Source organism: Chanos chanos, chromosome 8 (genome assembly GCF_902362185.1).
Source record: "Chanos chanos chromosome 8, fChaCha1.1, whole genome shotgun sequence".
Taxonomy (NCBI): domain Eukaryota; kingdom Metazoa; phylum Chordata; class Actinopteri; order Gonorynchiformes; family Chanidae; genus Chanos; species Chanos chanos.
Genome location: NC_044502.1, coordinates 36,540,723 through 36,561,525, shown reverse-complemented (window position 1 = coordinate 36,561,525; position 20,803 = coordinate 36,540,723). Strand labels below are relative to the sequence as shown.

Below are 20,803 nucleotides of genomic sequence, written 5' to 3'. Positions count from 1 at the left end.
AACAGATTAAATACATTTAGTTGATTGTCAACCACATCGTAAATGTTCCCCTAACAAGGGAAGGTTAGATTTAAATAACATACCAAAGTTTTCACTGCACAAAAAAAGTCATCAAAAGACTAAGGAAGAATTTAGAAAAATATATAAAATATTTATACAAAACAAAACAAAACATAAACTGTAGTGTGATGTTAGTCATGCTAGCCCTTTGGGAGAAATTCATGGATAACACTGGAAGGCCTATCCCCATGCTAGAGGCCTCTGTGTGAAAACAATTCCGTTTGATAATTATATTTTTTTTTTTAGCTCAAGCTTAAAAAAAAAAAAGTACAATTATATCTGCAGTATAGGTTTTGCTATAGCTGACCCTCATCACTGAGTTATGCAGTTTTCGCCCATGTCTTGGGCATAGCGATCTGAGACGGTAGTTCGCAGTTCCTCCACGTCACGTCGAAGCTGTTGGGCTTCGGCTAGTTTCTTCTGAAGCACTTCTGGACTGAGACAGTCCTCCAGTGGCTCCTCTGCCGTGGGAGGGGCTGTGACAAGTTCAGTTACCATGAGCAACCAAATCATAATACCACAGAAAATACAGTTACCATGACCGCACCTGCAAACTTTATTCCACACAATGTTACTCTCAAGAGTGCAGAGCAGGACAACCCATTTACCGAGACCACTAAAAGACATTAACCTACTTCTGCTATCAACACAAGCTGGTTTTCTGTGTCACGAGTGAGAGAAGCAACAGCAGGATTGCATGACTTCAGCTTTAAAATTTGCACAGATATGAACTAATTCGTGAAATGTGAGGGGACAAAAGAATTATGCTTTGATAACCACAATCACATCCTCACTTACTGCAATAATATTGATAATAATAATTAGTAATAGTATTAATATCAATAATATTCATTACAGTTGTACTCACAGTGTATGCCTAGCAGGAGAGAAAGGTTGGGGTCGCGACCCTGTGCTCGCTGTGTTAGGACATTGCACAGTGAGCGCAGGTCACTGAGGCAGGCTGTCATTTCTCTGTGCAGTTGCCGTGTGAGTCGGGCTCCGGTCGCCTGCGAGGGCGAGGAGTGTTCCAACGCGCTCAGCTTTCCTTTCTCGACCTCCTCAAGACGCTCCTGCAATGTCAGGTTCTGCTCCATCAGCTCCTGGTTCTGGCCCGACAGCTGAAAAAAAACCCCCCAAAAAACCGTCAGCAGCTCAATCACGCACAACAACAGTTTAAAGACTCTGCTCCCACACAGAGTCAGATTCATGTGGAGACCTACACTTCAGAGAGCAAAAAACACTTATTTAAATGAAAAACAAAGCTCTAGAGGACAACTCCGACCACACTGTTTGGAAGTGTATTACTCAGTTTCCTCATGTCCCGTACAGTGAAACAATCTGGTATAAAACAAACAAACAAAACAATACATTTCACATGTGCAGATGATTATTCAGAAACATGATTTATTTCAGAGCTTATTTGGTCCATTAAGGGAAAGAAAATTACATTTCGTGGCTGTCTTGAAAGACCTCTTCTGATCACACACACACACGCACAGAAACAACAGAATAGCGCTATATAATAACAGACTATGTGCAGTGCATAGTTTCTATGCCCACCTCCTTCATAGCGGTGTGCAACTGTAACAGGTCGTGTTCTTTCCCAGACAACTCCTCCCTCAGGGCTTGGCTACTGCACTCCTCCTGTGATACCTGCTCCTCTAGGGACTACGTAAAAATACGCACAAATGCACGTGTACATATACCTCATTCCAGACACCAGAGGCAGTGGAGTATCTACAACATGGGGGTTATGAGGTAATGTGAGACACATACCCTGATTTTTGATCCCAACTGTTCCATCATTCTGAGTTGTTTCTCAATAACCTGTAAATTGTAGTGACATAAGCAAAGGCATAAAATATAAAGTTCATGGGAAAAAGTCATTTTGACATTATTTATGTTTCACTGAGGGTGCAGTTGTGTGATTTCTGAGTGTCATGACTTGAGCACCCATGACATTCACAAGGGCAAGCTTTTGCTTAGAGCAGACTCTATTTTAAGCATGCAAGTGTTACTTTGTACCATGACATAGTAGCACCGTAATCTTGCATAATCTTCTGCTTTAAGACAACACGGATAGAGAAGACTGACCTTTTTGAGCTTCTGCTGTTCTTCCCTTAAGACACTGTTCTCTTCTCGTAGCTTCTCCGCATCCAGACTAGGCAATCTCGCCCCGTCCTCAAGGCCTTGCTGCACCCTGTTCTGGAGACTAAATACAAACAAACTCATTACTGGCTGCACTAAAGTCTCTTTGGCATTGCACTTGTGTGTGTGTGTGTGCGTGTGTGTCTGGATTTTAGATTTGAAAGTCATCAAACCCTAGTTCCTACACTGTACCTGGTGACAGTGCTCAAAAGCTCCTTCTCTCTCTGTCTCTGTTCCTCAAGCTGAGCCTCTTTGTCACGTGTTGCAGCCTGTGACTCCTCCAGCTGGGCCTCTAGGTTTCTGACGCTCGCCTGCAGCTGAGTGGCCCTTTGCTCCATCTCCTCCAGCTGAAACGTACAACAAAAACACCCCGTTGACCCTCTGACAGCGGGCACGGTATGGGTTTGATTTCGGGGCTTTGAGAGAAGTGCCGTACCTGCTTGCTTTGTGTCTGGTAGTCCTCCATGGTTGGCAGGTCGGCCAAATAGCGTTCCAGCGTCTCGATGCGCTGCTGCTTCTCTCGATTCTGCTCGGCCTCTTTCTGGCACTTCTTTTTCAAGCTGTTGATATGCTTGTCCCTGCTGCGAATCTTTAAACAAAACCAAAGGCAAAAAGGTGAGTCTCCCTGAGTACCAGATTTGTTTGTATCTGTGAGTGTGTGTGTGTGTGTGTGTGTGTATGAGCTGCTATGGAAGCCAAAAGAGCAATCTTCTCACTCTTTCCTCCTGCTTCTTCATTTCTTCAGCGTGTCTCTCGCTGCTCTCTCTCAGCATGTCGCTCAGCCGGCGGGTCTCCACCTCCACCGCTCCCAGGCGACGCTCGGCCTCCGTCTTCTCCTTGGCGAAGCAGTCGCTTCGCTCTGCAAACTGGGCCCGCAGGAAGGCGTTCTCGCGCTGGGCTTCCTGCGACATGCGTGCGTGTGCGCAATTTTCGGTTACAATTCACCATCGCCTCAGACCACAGTAATTCATCACATCCTGATAACCCAGTTCAAAGGAAACATGTGTGAGGTTCACCTGGAGTCGTAGCAGACACACGTCTGTGTAAGGTGCGCCTCGTCCCATCAGGGCCCCGTGCACCTGCAGCTCGCTCTCGCGCAGACGTTGCTCCAGTTGAGACAACTGCTGTTTCTGTCTGGAACGTACCACATCTCTCATTTTAGTCCAACCGCACGAATCGTGACAACGTGTCACTGAACGCACGCATTAACTTCTGAAAATCTAAACCTTAACCTGAGCCAAGCTTAACAAAGTCAAATGTAGGTCTGCACAGCGTGCAATCAATCATACGCTTCTGTCAACCAGCAAGATAGTCTAATAGATATATAGTTAGATACTCAGATAAGTACATAGATGGATAAACAGTGATTCGTTAATTGTGCTGTCAAATACATCTGCCACAAATGCGAGGGACATATTCTGACACGTCTTGAAGAAGATCTGCTTTGGGAAAAAAAAACCTGAATTACTGAAAATACGGTGATAGAGCATGAGGTCGATGACGGAATTGACACCCACAACTGAACATATGAACACATGAAAACGCTGTAAAAATAACTTCCTATGCAGCTCGTGAAAAACCACAAATTACGGTTGTCGATTTCAGGATGTAGATAACAACACGGCACTGCCAAATCAGAAATATCCTAAAGCATGTGAACTAAGACATCTCACGATAAAATAAAAGACAAGCATAAAAGGGAGTGTGGTGAAAAACAGTCTTGCCACCACATTTCTGAACTCTGAAATAAACAGATTGGATTCTAGATCCAGTTCTATACCTCTCAATGATGAGCTCCTTTTCTTTCAGCATGTTCTCATTGGCTTTGACAACAGCGTCCCACTTGCTGCCGTCCGTATGGAGGGAGGTTGGATAGAGGGAGGAGTACGGTCCAGAGCACGGTCCAGAGCCTGCCGTCATTAACTATGAAAAGAGAGCGACATTAGTCAGTGACTTCCTACTGAGTACATTTTTCCCTTCACTGCTGACACTAAGAGTGACTGGGCATTTGCCTTGACAAGCATTCACTAGTGTTACGGACCATTCCTTGTTTCCTCAGGTTGGGACCTGCTGCTCTTTTGTAAGACAGGGAGACACACTGCATCAGTATGACTGTCATGTTGTTAGTCAGCTATGTTCTACATTGCTGTAAAAATCCTTAGCCTGCCTAGCTGGGAAGGCTGCCTCTGTTCTCTGGCTCCCAGTGCATTAGAGGCCTTACAGGCTGCTCACAAGTAAGAGCCACTAGAAGAGTGCCCTACAGCCACAATGTACTTAAGGTAGTTCTATCTCTGAGTGTTCAGCAATCCCTCAGGCAAATCACAGGGGAGTTTCATTTTGACCTGTAAAAAGCGGCAAGCTGTTTACTTGCTTTTACAGAATGTTCTCTTTCTTTGGTAAAATGAAGGTGGAGATCATGAAATTTACAAGGGAAAACCAGATCAAATTTAGGTATACTGTAATCCAACAGAACATGTATGACCATAAAATTAAACTCTTTCTTCTACTTGTTCTTACAGTTAATATATTTTTTCACAGCTCTCTAAGGATCATTCACACTCAAACCCCACAAGCATTCGCTTCTGAAGTACTACTGAGCCGAAGTGACTGAAAGTTGAAACGGATCTTGAATATGACAGCAAGTTTTAATTTAACATCAACACAGCCTGTACTTGCTCACTCTATCCACTTACAAACGATTTCAATCAGCAGTGTAAACCTGCAACAGAGGCTTTGTACAGGATGCGGGACTTTAAAATAATCTAGCGAGGAGGAAGTCTGCAGTGAGCTCATCAGATATTGAACAATCCTTCTGCTATGAATAGGCCCAGGGCTCTACAGTGCGACGATTCCCCTCGCATGTGCGAGAAAAAAATGTTGGTGTGTGAACGTAAAAAAATATTTAGGCGCACTGGTGCAAGTTACTTCAAACGACGTGAATACTGGCCTTAATGCTGGCCTAGGAATTAAACTACAATGTTGAAAAGCACTGGTGTGAATACAACATAAGAAAACTAGAGGTCCTAAACACCCCTATATGTTACGCTTCACTTCAGCCAGACAAGACAATAATTGAAAAAAAAAAAAAGTAACACACAGCATAAAGGTAGCGTGCATGTCACATCCAGGCTGGCCAATTAAAGAGCTTTGTTCGACAGGTCAGAGTTCGCTGGGAAAGGAGGTTGTTGGCTGCTGCCGGGGAGGCACAAGTGTAACAGGAAAAGAAGTAATGTTAGCTGCACACGTCTGGTATTTACTTTTAAAGCTATGTTTGTTTTGTCATTATGAAGCATCAAATCATGACATCTGGATGTAAGGGTGGGCAACTCTAAGAACCAAGTGCTGTTAGTGCACACTGCACAAATGCTGGGTGCATGTAGGGAAATTGCTAATCTTGTCTAAAGTTTCAGACCGGAAATGCTATTTGGCCAGCTAAGCGGGTTAGCTAGATAGCTCACCAAGACAGCCAGATTTGTACATTCATTTGTGTGGTAAGGGATATTCTTTTTTGTGTTTTTGCTGTTAAGTGGTATGGAATTCCTGTCGTTGTAAACACTCTGTTGCTAACGGATTTACCAAGTGTTACGTTTGCCTGAGCCAAATCACTGTCTGAATCAGATAACCGTCAGGCCGCCATTGACAGTTATCAAGTTTAAAATACGTGCATGCCATATCTGTACATGAAAGTCGCTTTCGCGGCTAAAGCAGAAGCACTTTAAGTTAAAAGGTAAGACAAATTTTATACGAATTAAAAAAATGCTGATGTCTTATCTAATAAGGGACATACTTTCAAGTTATTTTCCTTTGTTTTTTAATACTGCGATAAATATCGTATCGTGAACTTTTTATCATGGCATTATCGTACTGTGAGTTTTTGGTATTGTTACATCCCTACTGTGCGCCCAAATTTTTGTCTTTTTTAACTTGGGCGCACAAGTGCACCTTGGGGGGAAAAAAAAGGAAGCATAGAGCCCTGAGGCCTCTGACCTGCATTTGTTCCACTTGCATGCGAAGATTCTCGAGTTTCTGTTTTTGCTGTTGCCAGCTCGCCAGTTCAGCACTGCGCTCCTGTATCAAGGGCTCGTAAGCCACAGAAGCGGTTTGTTCCCTCAGCAGAGCCTGTGTGTGCAAACCCTGAGGGTGTGAGTAAGTCCCTGCTGAGGCACAGCTGCCAGGGTGACCCGAAAGGAGACTTTTCCTTTGGCCATAAGAGTCTGATGAACTTTGACCTCCTGGCATGGTCTCAGGCAGGACCTTATATGTTTGTTCCAAAGGGTCATGGTAGACCTCACCCCCACATTCACTACTGTTTCCCAAACAGGTCATCTGAAGTCGTAGTTGAGCATCTGGGCAGAACCCTCCGAGCAAAGCCGACTGATTTAGCGTAGGCTCCACCGCAGGCACGTCAAACCTCTGACCGTCACCTAGTCGAGATTGCTCCACGGAGGGAAAAAGAGAGTGGTCCAATCCGTTCACGAGGCTACGATATCGACTCAGGCAATCTGCCTTGGGGGCAGAAGCATCCAGGTTACCCCCACCTTGTGCATCTAGGTTAGGGGAAGAGGCAGACTTGGGTAGGGAAGACTTGGAACTGGATGAACTTGAGTTTCTAGAATGAGATGAGGCTTGTGCTTCATCTGTCGTGTGTTGCTGGGACTTGAAGGCCAAAGTTCCGGCCGTGGAAGGCATGACATGAGCGGTAGGGATGGGAATCTGGCTTCGGATTGGCTGGAAAGATGGGCTGCTGCTAGAGCTGCAGAAATCTGGAATGTCAGAAAGGGAGAGGTGATAGTCAGCACGGGCAGTGATTTGACAGGACTGCCGGTGGTATACTGTGAGCTGCATGTTGCTATCGCAAGCCACCTACTACCGCACATCTGACAAGGGAACAAAGTTGGCAATTTTAAAAAGCAAGATATGGATACAAAATCAAAATACTTACGAAAGGCAATTAGCTGTAAAATGGCACTGGTACAAGGCGATTTTAAAAAACTAGATGAAAAGCAATGAGTATTTTTTGCAAAGGAACATAAAGTGAGAGTCAAAAGAATACTGAATACACTTATGATAATGTTTGCACTGTCTACCACCAAGAGGACAAAGTAGACAGTATTAAAAATGTGAACTCTGCAAACGTTTAAATGTGATCATTAAAGAGAGAAGTTCACAAAAAGTCAAAATCAGAATCTACAGTAAACCAATAAACACTCTAGTAACAAAAACCGAAACACGTGATCAGAAATGTGAGAATACAAAATGATAAAGAACCAATTGTGTGTAACAACAGAACTGGATGCTTTGCATAATTTAGCATCAAAAACGATGGAAAAAAGGAGAAAAAAATCAGGACGAAAGTAAACAATACAAAAGTACTCACCTGAAATTCATGGGCTTCAAAGCCAACAACCAAAAGAAATGCCATTTTTAATCGCTGAGCAGAGATAAACAGATGAGTCTTCTATGAAAATCCCAAAATCTGTGCAATGCATTTCTATCATTCATGTGTGCTACAAGATGAACTGTGTGGTTTCATCAAGGCCCTGTAAAACACCACTGGTTCCAGACAGAGCACAGCTCCTCAGAATAACCAACCGGCTTGGACAAGGTGAGGCCTGTGCCTCTGAAACTTAATTTTGTTTAACCGTGTGTGTGTGTGTGTGTGTGTGTGTGTGTGTGTGTGTGTGTGTGTGTGTGTGTATGCGCACACACACACAGAGAAAGGTTAGGGACATTTATAGCTCCCTCTCAAATTACTGAGTGGGCTTCTTATTTAAGCATCTGCCCTCCCTACCAACAATCCAAAGCATAAAACATCAGAAAACATTTTACACATTTTATATACACCCTGGATCTCCCATGACAAGTCACATTTAGTGATCCTAAAACACAAGCAAGCAGGAAAGTGAGTGAGACAACAAGAGAGGGGAGAGAGACCACATCAAAAGGTCTTTAGCTCTAACATTTAAATTTTGCCCTAAGGTCCGGACCACTGAATCATTTTAGAGCACCTGGTCTAGACATGTTCAAACAATTCTGAGGGATGAAGAAGATCTGAACGTGCTCATTGTCTTGCGGCCTTGCAACAAACACAAACAGAACAAACCCAAGATATGGCGATTATAATCAACTTAATGATGATGGGGAAAAATGGCTAGGCTGCTATCCACAGGAGTGGTCCCCTTATGCAAGCCAAAAAATGAAAAGATATAGACTAACATCTAAAGTTCAGCAGAACTACCCTGCCCCAAAGCTTGCATCTTAGTAGCCTTTAGTTTAAGCGTGAACTGCAACAGTTTGGTTTCTAGGTGTTGTCAAAGAAAACATGACTCTTTGACAGTTACCAGCTGTCACTTTATTAACTGCGAGTTACACTATAACTTTACAGGTCATCAGCACTACGTACTTTTTACTTATCTGAGAGGGAGAAAAGAAACTGATTCGTTGTTTTGTTTTGTTTGTAATGTCATATCAGGGCAAATAACGCTTGAAAAATAAAATTGTGTGCATTTCAAACAGATAGTATACTAGCCAAACACTCTTATTTAAATACAGTTGAATGTGAAAATATCTGAATATGTTGCCCAAAATAAACATCCACGTTTTGGCAGCTGGGTACCAAGCTCTAAAGCACATATTGCCAATACCTACTTGGCTAATTGTATGAGCCAGTCAGATCTTAATTCCAATCTAAACTACATTTTCCTCTAGTTTCATGTGAAAGGCAGTCCAAACAGTGATAAGCAGTGCAGAAGAGAAGTGTGTAGCATGGGTTCAAAGTTTCCATTTAGCCTTCCAGTTCTGGTCACCATAATGCAGGTGAAATAAAAACCTATGAGAATTTTTGGCATGGAATATAATCTCCCTTTCCAAATCTCCCAGGAGTCCCAGGATCACTGACTACATATCCGTGACTATAAATACACCTTCAGCAGCCATGCGGATGTTGCCCTCTGTTCCAGACCTCAGTCACTCTCTCAGCTACGCCCCTTAAAATGGTTACCACTTACTTAATCCCTCTGTGTTTGCCAATAAATGAAAGGAAAAGACAATTTCATCAAAAGCACCGTGGTAAAGAGTACAGCATACAGAATTTATCTTAAAATGTGTCTTGGAGAAAAATTCAAGGGCAAACCAAAGACAACCCATTCCAGAATCTAAGTTGTTCAGATAAATTATTCATTTTGAATGTGTTTTGTGTTGCTGCTTTACTATTAAGTAATGAGCTTGCCAAAACTTTTAGTCACTGTTTACAAACTTCAAGCAGTTTTACCACCGGTGTTGATGAATTTATGCCCAAAATTTACTTCCTCTGACATAACAAACTCCACTGTTATAAAATCTGGTAATAGTGTTAGGTCTGCACAGGACAAAGGCACCTTTAACAACAGTTACACTGATTGGTAATGAGGATGTCTGACTGACGATCAAAATTCTCACCTTCTGTGCTGTCAGAGGGGTTGGTGCATATTCCAGTGTCCCCACTGTCTACAGTGCTGGGCCGCCAGCCAAAACGGCTCTGGAACTTCTCAGAAACAACTGGTGTCCGCCACTCCATTTCCTGACACTCAGCTGAAGAACATACAAGGAACATGAAGCAAAACTTACATAAGCTTGTTTATAAAGAACGTGCAAGAGCAAAATCACAAAATATGAGGTTTTACCTGAGAATCTGGTATTCTGATGTTTCTTTGAGGTTGTCATTGGCCTCAGTTATCTAGGGAAGAAAAGTCACTGATGTCAATTGCTTAAAAACTGGAGAAACTGCTCAAAAATTCAGGATTCAGCATAAGACTAAAAAGTTGGTATGAAAACAACTGTGATAATGACATATCAAAGTTTCTCGTTTCTGTAATTTTCATCTTTAATATTTTGTGTGTGCGATTCAGCACACTTGGGGTGAACATTTAAATTCAGGTCACTGGACAAATTCAAACAAATGAGAGGTGCACGGTATAAAAAAGTTTGTACACTGAGACAGTATTATTACAAGCGACTACATTAAGATTGTCCATTTTTACTATAATACAAAAAGGAAACTCTTTCAGATAATGCGATGCCTTGTGGGATGCTAAAGCAATGTTAAATAGCTTGGCGTAAGTCTCACGACCAATATTCAACTGGCTGGCTAACAAGAGTAAATGACCCAAGTATCGCTGGGTGATAGCCAAACTGACTTATCCAGTTTTGTCTTTCCTGCTTTTTTAATAAAGGGCAAAGCTATTGGGAAGTTTGAAGAGCTCATCGTTGTGGGTTTCGATTAGTACCTACTGCTAAGTAGCTAAATGTGCTAAGTTAGTATAGCTAACTAGCTTAGAGCTTAGCCAACGCGAAAAGTTCTTTAAGTAATGTCCTATGAATCTTGTAACATATAAGGGATGATTTACAAATAAGACATGTACCTACGGCTATCTAGCTTAGGTTCGCTAAATAACTTAAGCTAATTCGCTGTGTCTACCGTTTCCTGACCTACGTCTGCTGCGTTGATGGGATATGGTTCCAAGCAAGCTAGCGAGTTAGCAGACCAACCAAAACTTCCTTTCGGAAAAACCACACGTGAGTGACCTCAGTGGAAAACATTACTCCGAGAAAAGGTGAAAATGCAGGATATCTTACCGAAGCGTTTAGAGAAACATCAGTAATGTTCAATACGCCAACACCGCACCGCACTGGGATAGCTAATTACTGTGATTGCTGTAGTGCTCTGAAAGCCTATGTTTTCTATCCACCGTTTTCCAACCGTTATCATGGGAGTGCTTCAAAGTCCCGCCCCGAACACAGGTCCTGGTTGAAGGTGACTGCTATGTATTTAACGCGAACACACTGAAATCAGCATCATTCCATGCGATTGATTACTGTTATTGCTGCCGTTTTCATGGATGTTATTGTTAACAACAGAAAAGAAGTGGACTTCAGTCCCGAGAAGAAAAAAATGGTGGACATCCTTATGTTCTTTGCAAGAAAGTGCAAAGTTTTTTCTTTTCTTGTTATTTCTTTTCAAACTTAAACACGTAGAGCTGTATTCCAAATAACGCAGTTTTAAATCTTGGTAATGATGTCGTTAGATGTACGGGGCTTTTCATTTATCACGTAAAATACTGTAATATGTTGCCACTACCATCTTTATTTTAGATTTAGGACAATTTTCATATATTGTTATATATGAGTATACCGCTATTTCAGGGATGCATAACGACATAACAAATCACATGAATTGGTTTCTGTTGCCTGCAACCCATGTTAGCAGAGAGTTATAAACATTACTATCAATTAAAATAGTATTATGTGTAGACACTAATGTTAAAATTAATATTTACCCAGTTACTACCAGATTGCTTTTATCAGTTCAATCTCTACTGAGAACAGGGGTGGAACAGAAGTTGAAGAAAAGAGGATGGGACATGACATCATCATCGGGTCAGTAGTGTCTACTTTCTTGTTCTTGTCACACTTGAAAGGCATGTGCCACACCCTCTGAGGAGTCTCTTAAGAAACCTAATCGTATCAAAAACGTGCATTTCAGATCAAGCACAAACAATATGAGCAAGCTTCTCCTCTGTCTCTCCTTCGTCGTCCTCTTCGTGCTCACTGCACACAATGCCCAGGTAACTAAAGAATTATCCAACTAAACGGTACATAGAGGTTTTGATGTGTGTTTTCTCCTTAGCTTCTGAAATGTCTAGCTCTTTTACAATAGCAGATTCTAAAAGAAATGTTTGTAAACTTGTACAGTACACTTACCATTGACGTATATCTTAATTACTTTATTACTGCAGGTACCTACAGTTTTGTCAACACTATATACGTAAAAATCAATGCTTGATAGATATTTATAAGTATCTAAGAATGTTCTGCTTTTACTGATCATTAGCCTAACCCACTTCATTTGAATTATTACTGTTTTGTTCTTTCATAAATGTTGAGTTGTGCAAAACATACCCATAATTACTGAGTGTCCAGTGTCACATTTATGAGGTATAGTCTGTCATCTGTTAATTACCAAGAAAACAATTACTCGGCAGCCCAAAAATGGTTGTTTTCTGATTTCTGCCTTTGTCAAACAGTTCATTTATTCTTTGTTTCAGACAATACAAAACAATTTGACAACACATTAGTATAATTCTGTATTAATAGATATCAGACCAGTGTTAATGTGCCCCGGTTCTGAAAAATTTAAATTGGGCTCTTTTTTTTTTTTTTTTTAAAAATAGGTTCAGGCTGATGATCCTTCTGTAGCAGTAAGTTGAATTATTACTATTTTATTCTTCCATAAATGTTGATTTGTGCAAAACACACCCATAATTACTGAGTGTCCATGTGTCACATTTATAAGGTATAGTCTGTTTTATTCAAAGTTGCAGTGATGCTGAACTCGGTTGAGGTACCAGAGGATCTAGCACATATTGTGATTAAATAAATATTTAAATATTAAACATTTGACAAAATGCACGGTGGGTATTCTGGTTAAGATTTTAGTGTGACGTATGAAAATATTCGTGATATATGATGAAAATAGCATTTGCTTACTGTAATTTTCACTCAAGAAAGAGTCGATTTTCAGGAAACTGGTGTCAGACGGCAGTTGCAGAGAGTTTTTGCATTCAGCTATGTGAGCTATTAAATGTTTTACTAATTGTGAGACTGAAAATTGTACAACCTCTCCTCATGTCTCCCTCTTTCTCACTCTTGTATTTAAACACTCCTGACAGCCACATGTCCAGAGGCTGATTTACAACAGCAAAAAAATCTCCCATTGTTTTATATTCACGAACAACAAAGATCGTGATCGAGTAGTGATCACAGCAGCATCAGCGTCATTTGGTTGCACGATTAGAGGAGTAAATTACCAGGAAGGTTAGATCGCCTCAGAAGCGTGTGGCAATAGAACTCAGAATGTGCCAGGATTCCAGTTCCACCTTCCTCTACTCGCGCTCTGAACATATAGGTTACCATAAAAGAAAAACAGTAACCCACACAGCATTATCAAATAATTTCAAACGTATTAACATACAACAAGCCCTTTTATCACAAATATGCTACATGGCTTTGTAATGTAAGGAAGGCCATTTTAGGACATACTAAATTCACTCATAACGTTTAACTAGCTTAACCATGTTCGATGTCTTGAAAAATCATTGAATGTTGTGGAAACGGTTTGGCTAGTACTATCAGATGAGCATTGCTAGGCCTGCTTTTCTGTATCAGTTTGTATAGACTCAAGGGTACCCAAGAGCACAGAGGAGCATTAGGGTCAACTCGACAGAAAAAATATCAGTGGTATTCCAAGACATAACTCAAACTTTTGTTTATGAAGTCAAAACTGTGTTTTGTAAGTAAACTTGAAATTTTGAGTACAAAGTCAAAATTTTGAGAATAAAGTCAAAACGTTAAGATTAAAGTCAAAGTTTTGAGAATAAAAGCGGAATTTCTGGAGAAATCTTGAAATACAATTTTTTTATGTCTATGTAGCCATTCCATTCTTTCATTTCTGTACTCTTGATGATTAATTATTTCCCACTACGGTGAATGTGGTGATCCAGGAATTCAGTTATCTAGGAGCACTAGATTTGACTATTATTGTACTGGTATATTTTAATGCTATTATTTAGTATATGTCTAGGCTAATGAAGTGTTATTTTGAATAATATCGAGGCTCTGTATAAATAAAGTTGTTCAGATTAACTGCATCTGGACTGGTTTCAGACTCTTAAGTACAGTTGGTTATTGTTAAGTGATATTAATATTCAGCCTAATGTTCACAGTGAACCATTAAGTGTAACTTGTGTATACCACTGGCACAACACTACAATGTACAAACATTTATTTATTGTATATTTTCTTATATCTGTTTATTTACTTATTTCTGTTTCAGGCTGTTGGTATGTTATATTTGACCAGTGTTCTGTAATTTATATTTTATCCTGAAGTATTAAATGTTAATCTGTTTGTAATCTGCAGGAAAAATAATCTTACATGGCGGAAACATTTTCTAACTCATTCAGGTTTAAATTTAGATATTTTATTTATGTTGTTATGAGAATTTAATGTCTGTTTTAAACACATTTTTGATTCTTTTCATTTTTAGCCCAAGGCTACTGTCCAAACTTCAACCACAAAGGTAAGAATTAAATTTAATTCATCTGCTGAATATACTGGACCTATAGTTATGCCAATTGTCTTTTTAATAATTATAGATGTTAAACTTTGCTTCAGAGAAAGGAAACAAACCTCTCTACGCCTATTCAGTGAACGTGAATTGAACCAGTATTTAAACCACTCCTTTGTCATGTGTCAAATGACCTTAATGAAAATGTAATTCAAAAAGTTTAAAAATTCTGTCTGCCTTGACATTTCTCTGAATATATTTAATACATGAATATGTGTATTATATATTCATCTGTAATATATCAATGATATGTTCTTGTTACTTTAAAGGCAGTGCCAGCAAGCAAAAATGCTTCGACTGTTCCATATCTGGGGATGATGACTCTTCCTGCCCTGCTGTTCACTCATCTCTTACAGTCCTTACCATGAAGTCTTTACAGCTTACTTGCCTGAGTTTAAATCAAACTACTGATGTAACTGTGATATTACACTTTCAGTTAAACTTACAATATTAAACTTGCAGAGAAACTTGTGTTATTAAACTTGTAATTACTACTACTGTCATTATGATATTTGACTCGCAATGTGACAAAAAGTGAAAATTAATGATAAATTAATGCAAAGGTTGTATTGTGTACAGTTTGCTTTTGATTTTATGTTTACAGTCAGCACGATGTCCGATCCTGAATGGATCATACCAATTTCTATGGATATAAATCTGTAACTGGATTATACCAATTTCCATGGATATAACTCTAGAACTGCATTATACCACTTTCTAGTTATGGGAATATCTCTTGCAGGGCTTTATAATTCTGCCCTTAGGTAACTGAAATATGTATAGTCCTGCCAAGGTCCTGAGGCCTTTCAACTGTTTCACAATGTGGAAGTGAGCTCACAGATGTAAATGTGTCAGTATGGTAAAAAAAAAAAAAAAAAAAAAAAAAACAGTACACATGAAATTTGGCGCACTGATTGATGACAGTCCCCTGATTCTTTTCACTAAGTTTCACGTCTGCCCCCCAAGCACGCTAACACCACCATCGGGTCAAAGTTGGAAGTGCGTTTACGCACATAACTTTTGAACCGTGTGCCAATTTTCAAAAATGAGGTACCACAGGATTCCTTGGATCAACCCAAGTTCAACACACCCCATGCTGTCAATTTCCGCCATATTGGAGTTTATGAAAAAGTTTTAAAAATTTTCACAGGCCACAAATTTTGTCCAATCTTCCCCAAAATTGGTCCAGACAATATTTTGACCATTCCTCACAAAATTTATTTGTTGGCATTTCGATTTGCAAAAGCGTTCACCTATTTCAGCCAATCAGAATCAGTGACAAAATTGCCAAAACGAAAGTGAACTCATATTTCAGCAACGCTCAGATGTTTCGACACCAAACTTGGTATATGGACTCAGGACACCTTCCTGAAGATGTGCAAAAAAAAATAAAATTAACACGATCAGATCAAGTTACCATGGCAGCTCTGCCCTGCTGGACTGCTTGGCCCGCTCATCGCTGCTCGCAGCTAGATTTACATTTACATTTATTTATTTAACAGACACTTTTATTGAAAATAACTTCCAAGACAGGAAGAGCATGTTAGGCGTCGACAATGGCATTGTCATCGTCATTGATTTTTAAAGGGTCAAAATCTGGTTCCATTGAAAAAACACGCAACATCTGGTAGTACACAGTGGATTGTACTAGGTAGACACAATCCTTAGTGAGCTCCTCAACAATCTGATTAATGCTTTTCAAGCTATATTCACTCAACTGCAACATACATGAACATCATGTTCATGATATTTTGTTTACCCATTATTAATGTCACTTTCGGCCCAACATCACTAATTAGAACTGTAGAGGACCTCCTGTCCACACGGGGCCACTGTTTTAATTCGTGGGTGAAACGCTTCACTCAATATTTCTCTTTACTGGAGGGATAGAAGTGTGATACAAGACATCAGTCCAGGTCGTGCAGTTTAACCTCCATAATTTGAGAATTAACAATGAGTTGTTTATGGATGGGAAACGTAAGTAAATTGTATTCAATTGACAGCTGATGTCTCCGCGAAATCTTCGGTTTGCGACGTAATGAAGCGCATTCGTGGTTATTGTAGCCACCTAGCTAACGTTAGTTTATTTGCTAGTTTGCCAGACAGCAGTTCACTAACTTGAATTGACAGCATCCGTTATACAAAATGCAAAATCCCTCACATTGCCAAGACTTCATAAAGAAAGGCATCTGTTTTTGAGCTCTTACACAACCACTTTTATGCGTACAGTGTCGGTACTCTAGGCTGTATAAACGTTTACTCGAAATTTCCTAATTGCAGCTTGACTAGCATATGTCAAACAAAATGTGTTTTACAACTTAAAACTATAAAAACTATCAGACACATTATAGAACCTGTTTAACTATATCTTACATCACAAATCCAGTTCTAAGGGAGAGCTTGTTCTTCATCTCTTCTGTTTGAACGGTTATCATTGTCACTATGCAGCACATTGTCATAACCAAGCACAACTACGAGAGATGATAGTCATCTGCCGGCTTACATGGATAGAATCATTGGTCCGCAGTTTTGATTAATGAGAAGTGTGCTTGCATGAAATTTGCTTCATGTAGTTGTTTGATGACAGTTTGCTCTTAAACTTTTAATTTTATTTTGTTTGTGAAGCTTGAACCTTATATGGATGAAAAATTTATATCTCGAGCTTTTGCTACCATGGGGGAACTGGTAGTAGGAGTAAGAATCATCCGAAATAAGATGAACTGGTAAGCACGGGTCTCACGATACATGTATTACAAGTGGCGCTCAGCCCTAATAGTGATTTTGTTTTGTTATTCCAACACTTCTGTGCTGTTGAAACTACACAGTCGTTGCATGATTAAGGAATATTTCCGAAATAAATACATATTATAAAACTTACCATATTGAGGAATATACCCACTTTTTTTAATGATTATTATTTTCAGGGGTGCTGCGGGCTACTGCTTTGTGGAGTTGGCAGATGAAGCGACAGCTGAGAGATGTCTGAGAAAAGTGAATGGGAAACCCATCCCTGGAGCCACGCCGGTAGAGTTCAGCTGGTCCTCTATGCCTGTTCTCATTTACTGTTTTCAAGTAGTAATGCACAGTTCATTTAGCATTTAAAAACCCATGTAGAGTTCTCTTACTATTCTTTTTCAGCCCTGGATTTTGGTATGGTTTTATCCATGTTAATGAAATGCTTTGTATTACTGGGTATTATAAATTCTGATCAGAAGAACTGAGCATATGTCTCTTTAATTCTCTCCTCAGCCAAGACGGTTCAAGCTAAATAAAGCTACTTATGGGAAACAAGGAGATAATAGGTAATTGTTATCTTTCAGCACAGATTTTAATTGTGAAAATGATACGTGGTGTCTGTGGTGGCTGCATTTGTTTTATGTTGCATAAAGGGCATAAAACATTTTGTATTAACAATGGATAACTGTTTTGCAAAATGTAGATATATATCTGCTTTTCTGCACAACATTTATTTGTTCTTCTCTCCATTGTCCAAGAAACAGAGGTGGATATTCGGACAACAGATACGGTCAACCTTACAGCTACAACCATAACCAGTACTACCAACAGTATCCTAACTACTACTCCAACTGGGGATATGACCAGAATACAGGCGGTTACAGCAGCTACAACTACAACCAATATGACTATAATAATCAGGTTAGTTCTCTAATTTAAGATTAATCATGCACAATTAGCGTGGAGCATTAATGTTTGAATTGTCCCACACAAAAGCACATTATTTACCTCCAGGCATTCACATATTGTAGAGGACAAAGCGTTTTTTCAGAGCTAAATCAATGTGATCAATTTCTTATTCAGACTTACGAAGAGCTGAATGAAGATGATGCACTTGAAGGTAAGTTACAGTCTTTCCTCTCTCAATGTAAATGCTGTTTTCAATAATGGTGGTATTTAACAATTAGTTAGCGTTCTTGTCAGACTCTGACCCTTTTCATATTTGTCCATGTCATTCTTCCAGATCCCTCGGTAGAGTTGGATGTGGTTGAGGCTAACAGACAATTCATTCAGGAGAGTGAAGAACTCTACGATGCACTCATAGAATGCCACTGGCCAGCTTTGGAATCACTTGACGTTTCTAAAACCCAGTAAACCATCAGACGGACCCAGAGAATTTATTCCTTATAATATTTTGATGGATATTTCCATCTGGACTCTTTAAAATTACCAGCGTGATGGTGAAAGAACATAATGTTTCTCCATTTCGGACTCAGTGGGTGCCTCATGTCTGCCTGACTCTATGTGAGCTGGTGAATCGGTCAGAGCTAAATGTGTGCACATATGGACTCTTTGATACTTCACAGAGATGATGAGCTAAATGGCTTGATTCACTTTTTATACTTGGTATGTCCTTTGAATCTCTCATGGTTAGATGGACACTTTGGTATTGTTTGGTAGGGCACGTAAACACATGCTTTCACTCTGTCTGAAGAGGAAGAGTTTTCTCACTTGCATGTGGACCAGGTACCTTTCCATCTGATTTCAAGTAGTGTTGGTTACAAAACTTTGATACTGGAATGGAAATGATGTTTTAAGTTGTTTTTGTTTACATCAACACACTACAGCAATTGAAGATTGCTTTTGGTCAGATCCTAAGAGAATGGGCATTTTAGCTTTAAGCTAACAGTGTTAAAACAAGTACTCCAGAGGCGTAGACATTCGGGCTCTTGCTCTTTTTAAAGAAAACCTCATAACAAGCAGAAGGATCTTATACACGCAAGAGTTCTTGGATGTATGTGCTCCAAATAGTTCTATTTGGGATTTTCATTGTAAAGAGTTTTATCATCAGTTGTGTCTTCAATTTACCTTTTCTTTGTAGATCGTTATCAAAAATATTGATTGCCAATGACTAAGTACTGACAAAATTCATAAAACAACTTACCACACCAAGACTTAAGGATCTGTGGCCTGATCCCAGTACTGACCGCCCCCTGGATGTTCCTCAGATGTGATTTGACACCACTTTGATATCCGCCACTTCCCATTTGCTGAATATCCTCGTGTTACATACATTTCCTCATATGAGCAATTTTTAAATGTATCCTTTGGAGGAAATTCATTGAGAATTCATGACTCAGATTTCTGTATGAATGAAAAATAAATATATTTTTCATAAATATCCTTGTCAACACAATTTTCTTTAAAAGTAAAGAATGCAATGGAATTCCAAGCAGTGGAACTGTCAGCTAAGCAGTTTTCTATGTGCTGATCTGGCATGACTTTGGTTTTGTTTTTTTTGGAATACACCACATATACAAATCCTCCATTCAACTCATGGATGTTAATGTTGATAACTAAGCCTAAAATATCCTTGCCCCTTTTCCCAGTCCCAATGACAGTCAGTTATTTAGATACTTCACATCAGCCCTTCGGAGACACAAATAATAATTGCCTCATAGATTACACCTATTATATCCCTTGGAGACTGATCTAAGGACCTAAGGAAAGGGTTGTGTTCTGCTGTAGTCTGGACCAAGCCACTCTGTGCAGTGTAATTTTGTACAATCCCACTGGTCTTTGCCTGAGGTCATGTGAGTGTGAGCTCTGTGTTAAGGATCTATTGAAGTCTTATGAAAGTCATGGGACAACACCCCCCGCCCCCCCCCAACCGCCGCAATGGTCCCTCATGAGCTCTTCATTGTCTCCACAAATCACTACTGGAAAGCTCTGTTCACTTTTAGTATAGACATTTATCACTTGCATTTTATTGGGATCAAAATGTGCATGAGTAATAGCAAGTAAATTTCATGAGTAGAAAAAAAAACTTGACCATTGTTTAATCCAAAATTCAGACGTGGATTTGAACCACTACCAGCATTAAACTCCAGTTCTTTAGAAATAGACTACACAGCACGGTGGATTAAATGTGACCTAGCTATGACGTAGAGTACGGGTTGGGTTTTGATAGAGGCATCTCTGTTGCGAGTCAAGTAGATCGGGAAAGGTCTTTTTCCTTGACGTAAGCCATTTCTCTTTATTTATACATTTAAGACTGAACGTCTATGCATGTATTTCCTGCTGGCTACAGACAACGGTTTTGCTTAATTTGACAGAAACGCACAGACACAGTGCTATCTGCTGACAGTGTTAACTGACATGGAAAGGGATAGATGGTGTCGGCGCTCAACACACGATGTAGATGATGTCGATTTCTAGAACGTATGCTGCTAAATGCAAAATACTGGAACAGAAACACACATTTTGGACGCTACCTAGTTGCCTACGTGGCTTCTTGATCACACGCACCTTGCAGTTAATACGTTTGTTTCAGGGATGGGGATGGTGGAAATGTGATTTAAAGTTGTGCCAAGAGATTCGGAATCTCATCCCCCTGAATATAGGTGTGTCGGCCTGCAAAAAATGAGCGCTTCTTACGACGTTTTTAAGTGTGCGTCTTCGCACAGCTACAGTGAA

At 39.9% G+C, this 20,803-nt stretch overlaps 2 protein-coding genes across 2 annotated transcripts; one reads left to right on the top strand and one right to left on the bottom strand.

The window, feature by feature from the left end:
* Positions 1-191: 191 nt before the first annotated feature.
* Positions 192-10,868, bottom strand: cep85 (centrosomal protein 85). The gene is made up of 14 exons (XM_030782000.1): positions 10,822-10,868; positions 9,870-9,922; positions 9,646-9,777; positions 6,196-6,971; positions 3,989-4,131; positions 3,225-3,342; positions 2,925-3,110; positions 2,645-2,797; positions 2,401-2,555; positions 2,155-2,272; positions 1,837-1,887; positions 1,621-1,728; positions 929-1,178; positions 192-536 (listed from the first exon to the last, which is right to left on the bottom strand). The coding sequence occupies exons 2-14, from the start codon at positions 9,907-9,909 to the stop codon at positions 373-375; spliced, it is 2,394 nt and encodes a 797-aa protein (XP_030637860.1). The 5' UTR covers positions 9,910-9,922; positions 10,822-10,868; the 3' UTR covers positions 192-372.
* A 5,399-nt stretch (positions 10,869-16,267) lies between these two features.
* On the top strand, positions 16,268-18,778 carry LOC115819109 (tRNA selenocysteine 1-associated protein 1-like). Its single transcript, XM_030782655.1, has 7 exons — positions 16,268-16,348; positions 16,997-17,094; positions 17,296-17,395; positions 17,621-17,673; positions 17,872-18,028; positions 18,191-18,227; positions 18,351-18,778. Exons 1-7 carry the CDS (start codon positions 16,325-16,327, stop codon positions 18,479-18,481), a joined length of 600 nt encoding a protein of 199 aa, XP_030638515.1. The 5' UTR covers positions 16,268-16,324; the 3' UTR covers positions 18,482-18,778.
* The last annotated feature ends 2,025 nt before the right edge of the window (positions 18,779-20,803 follow it).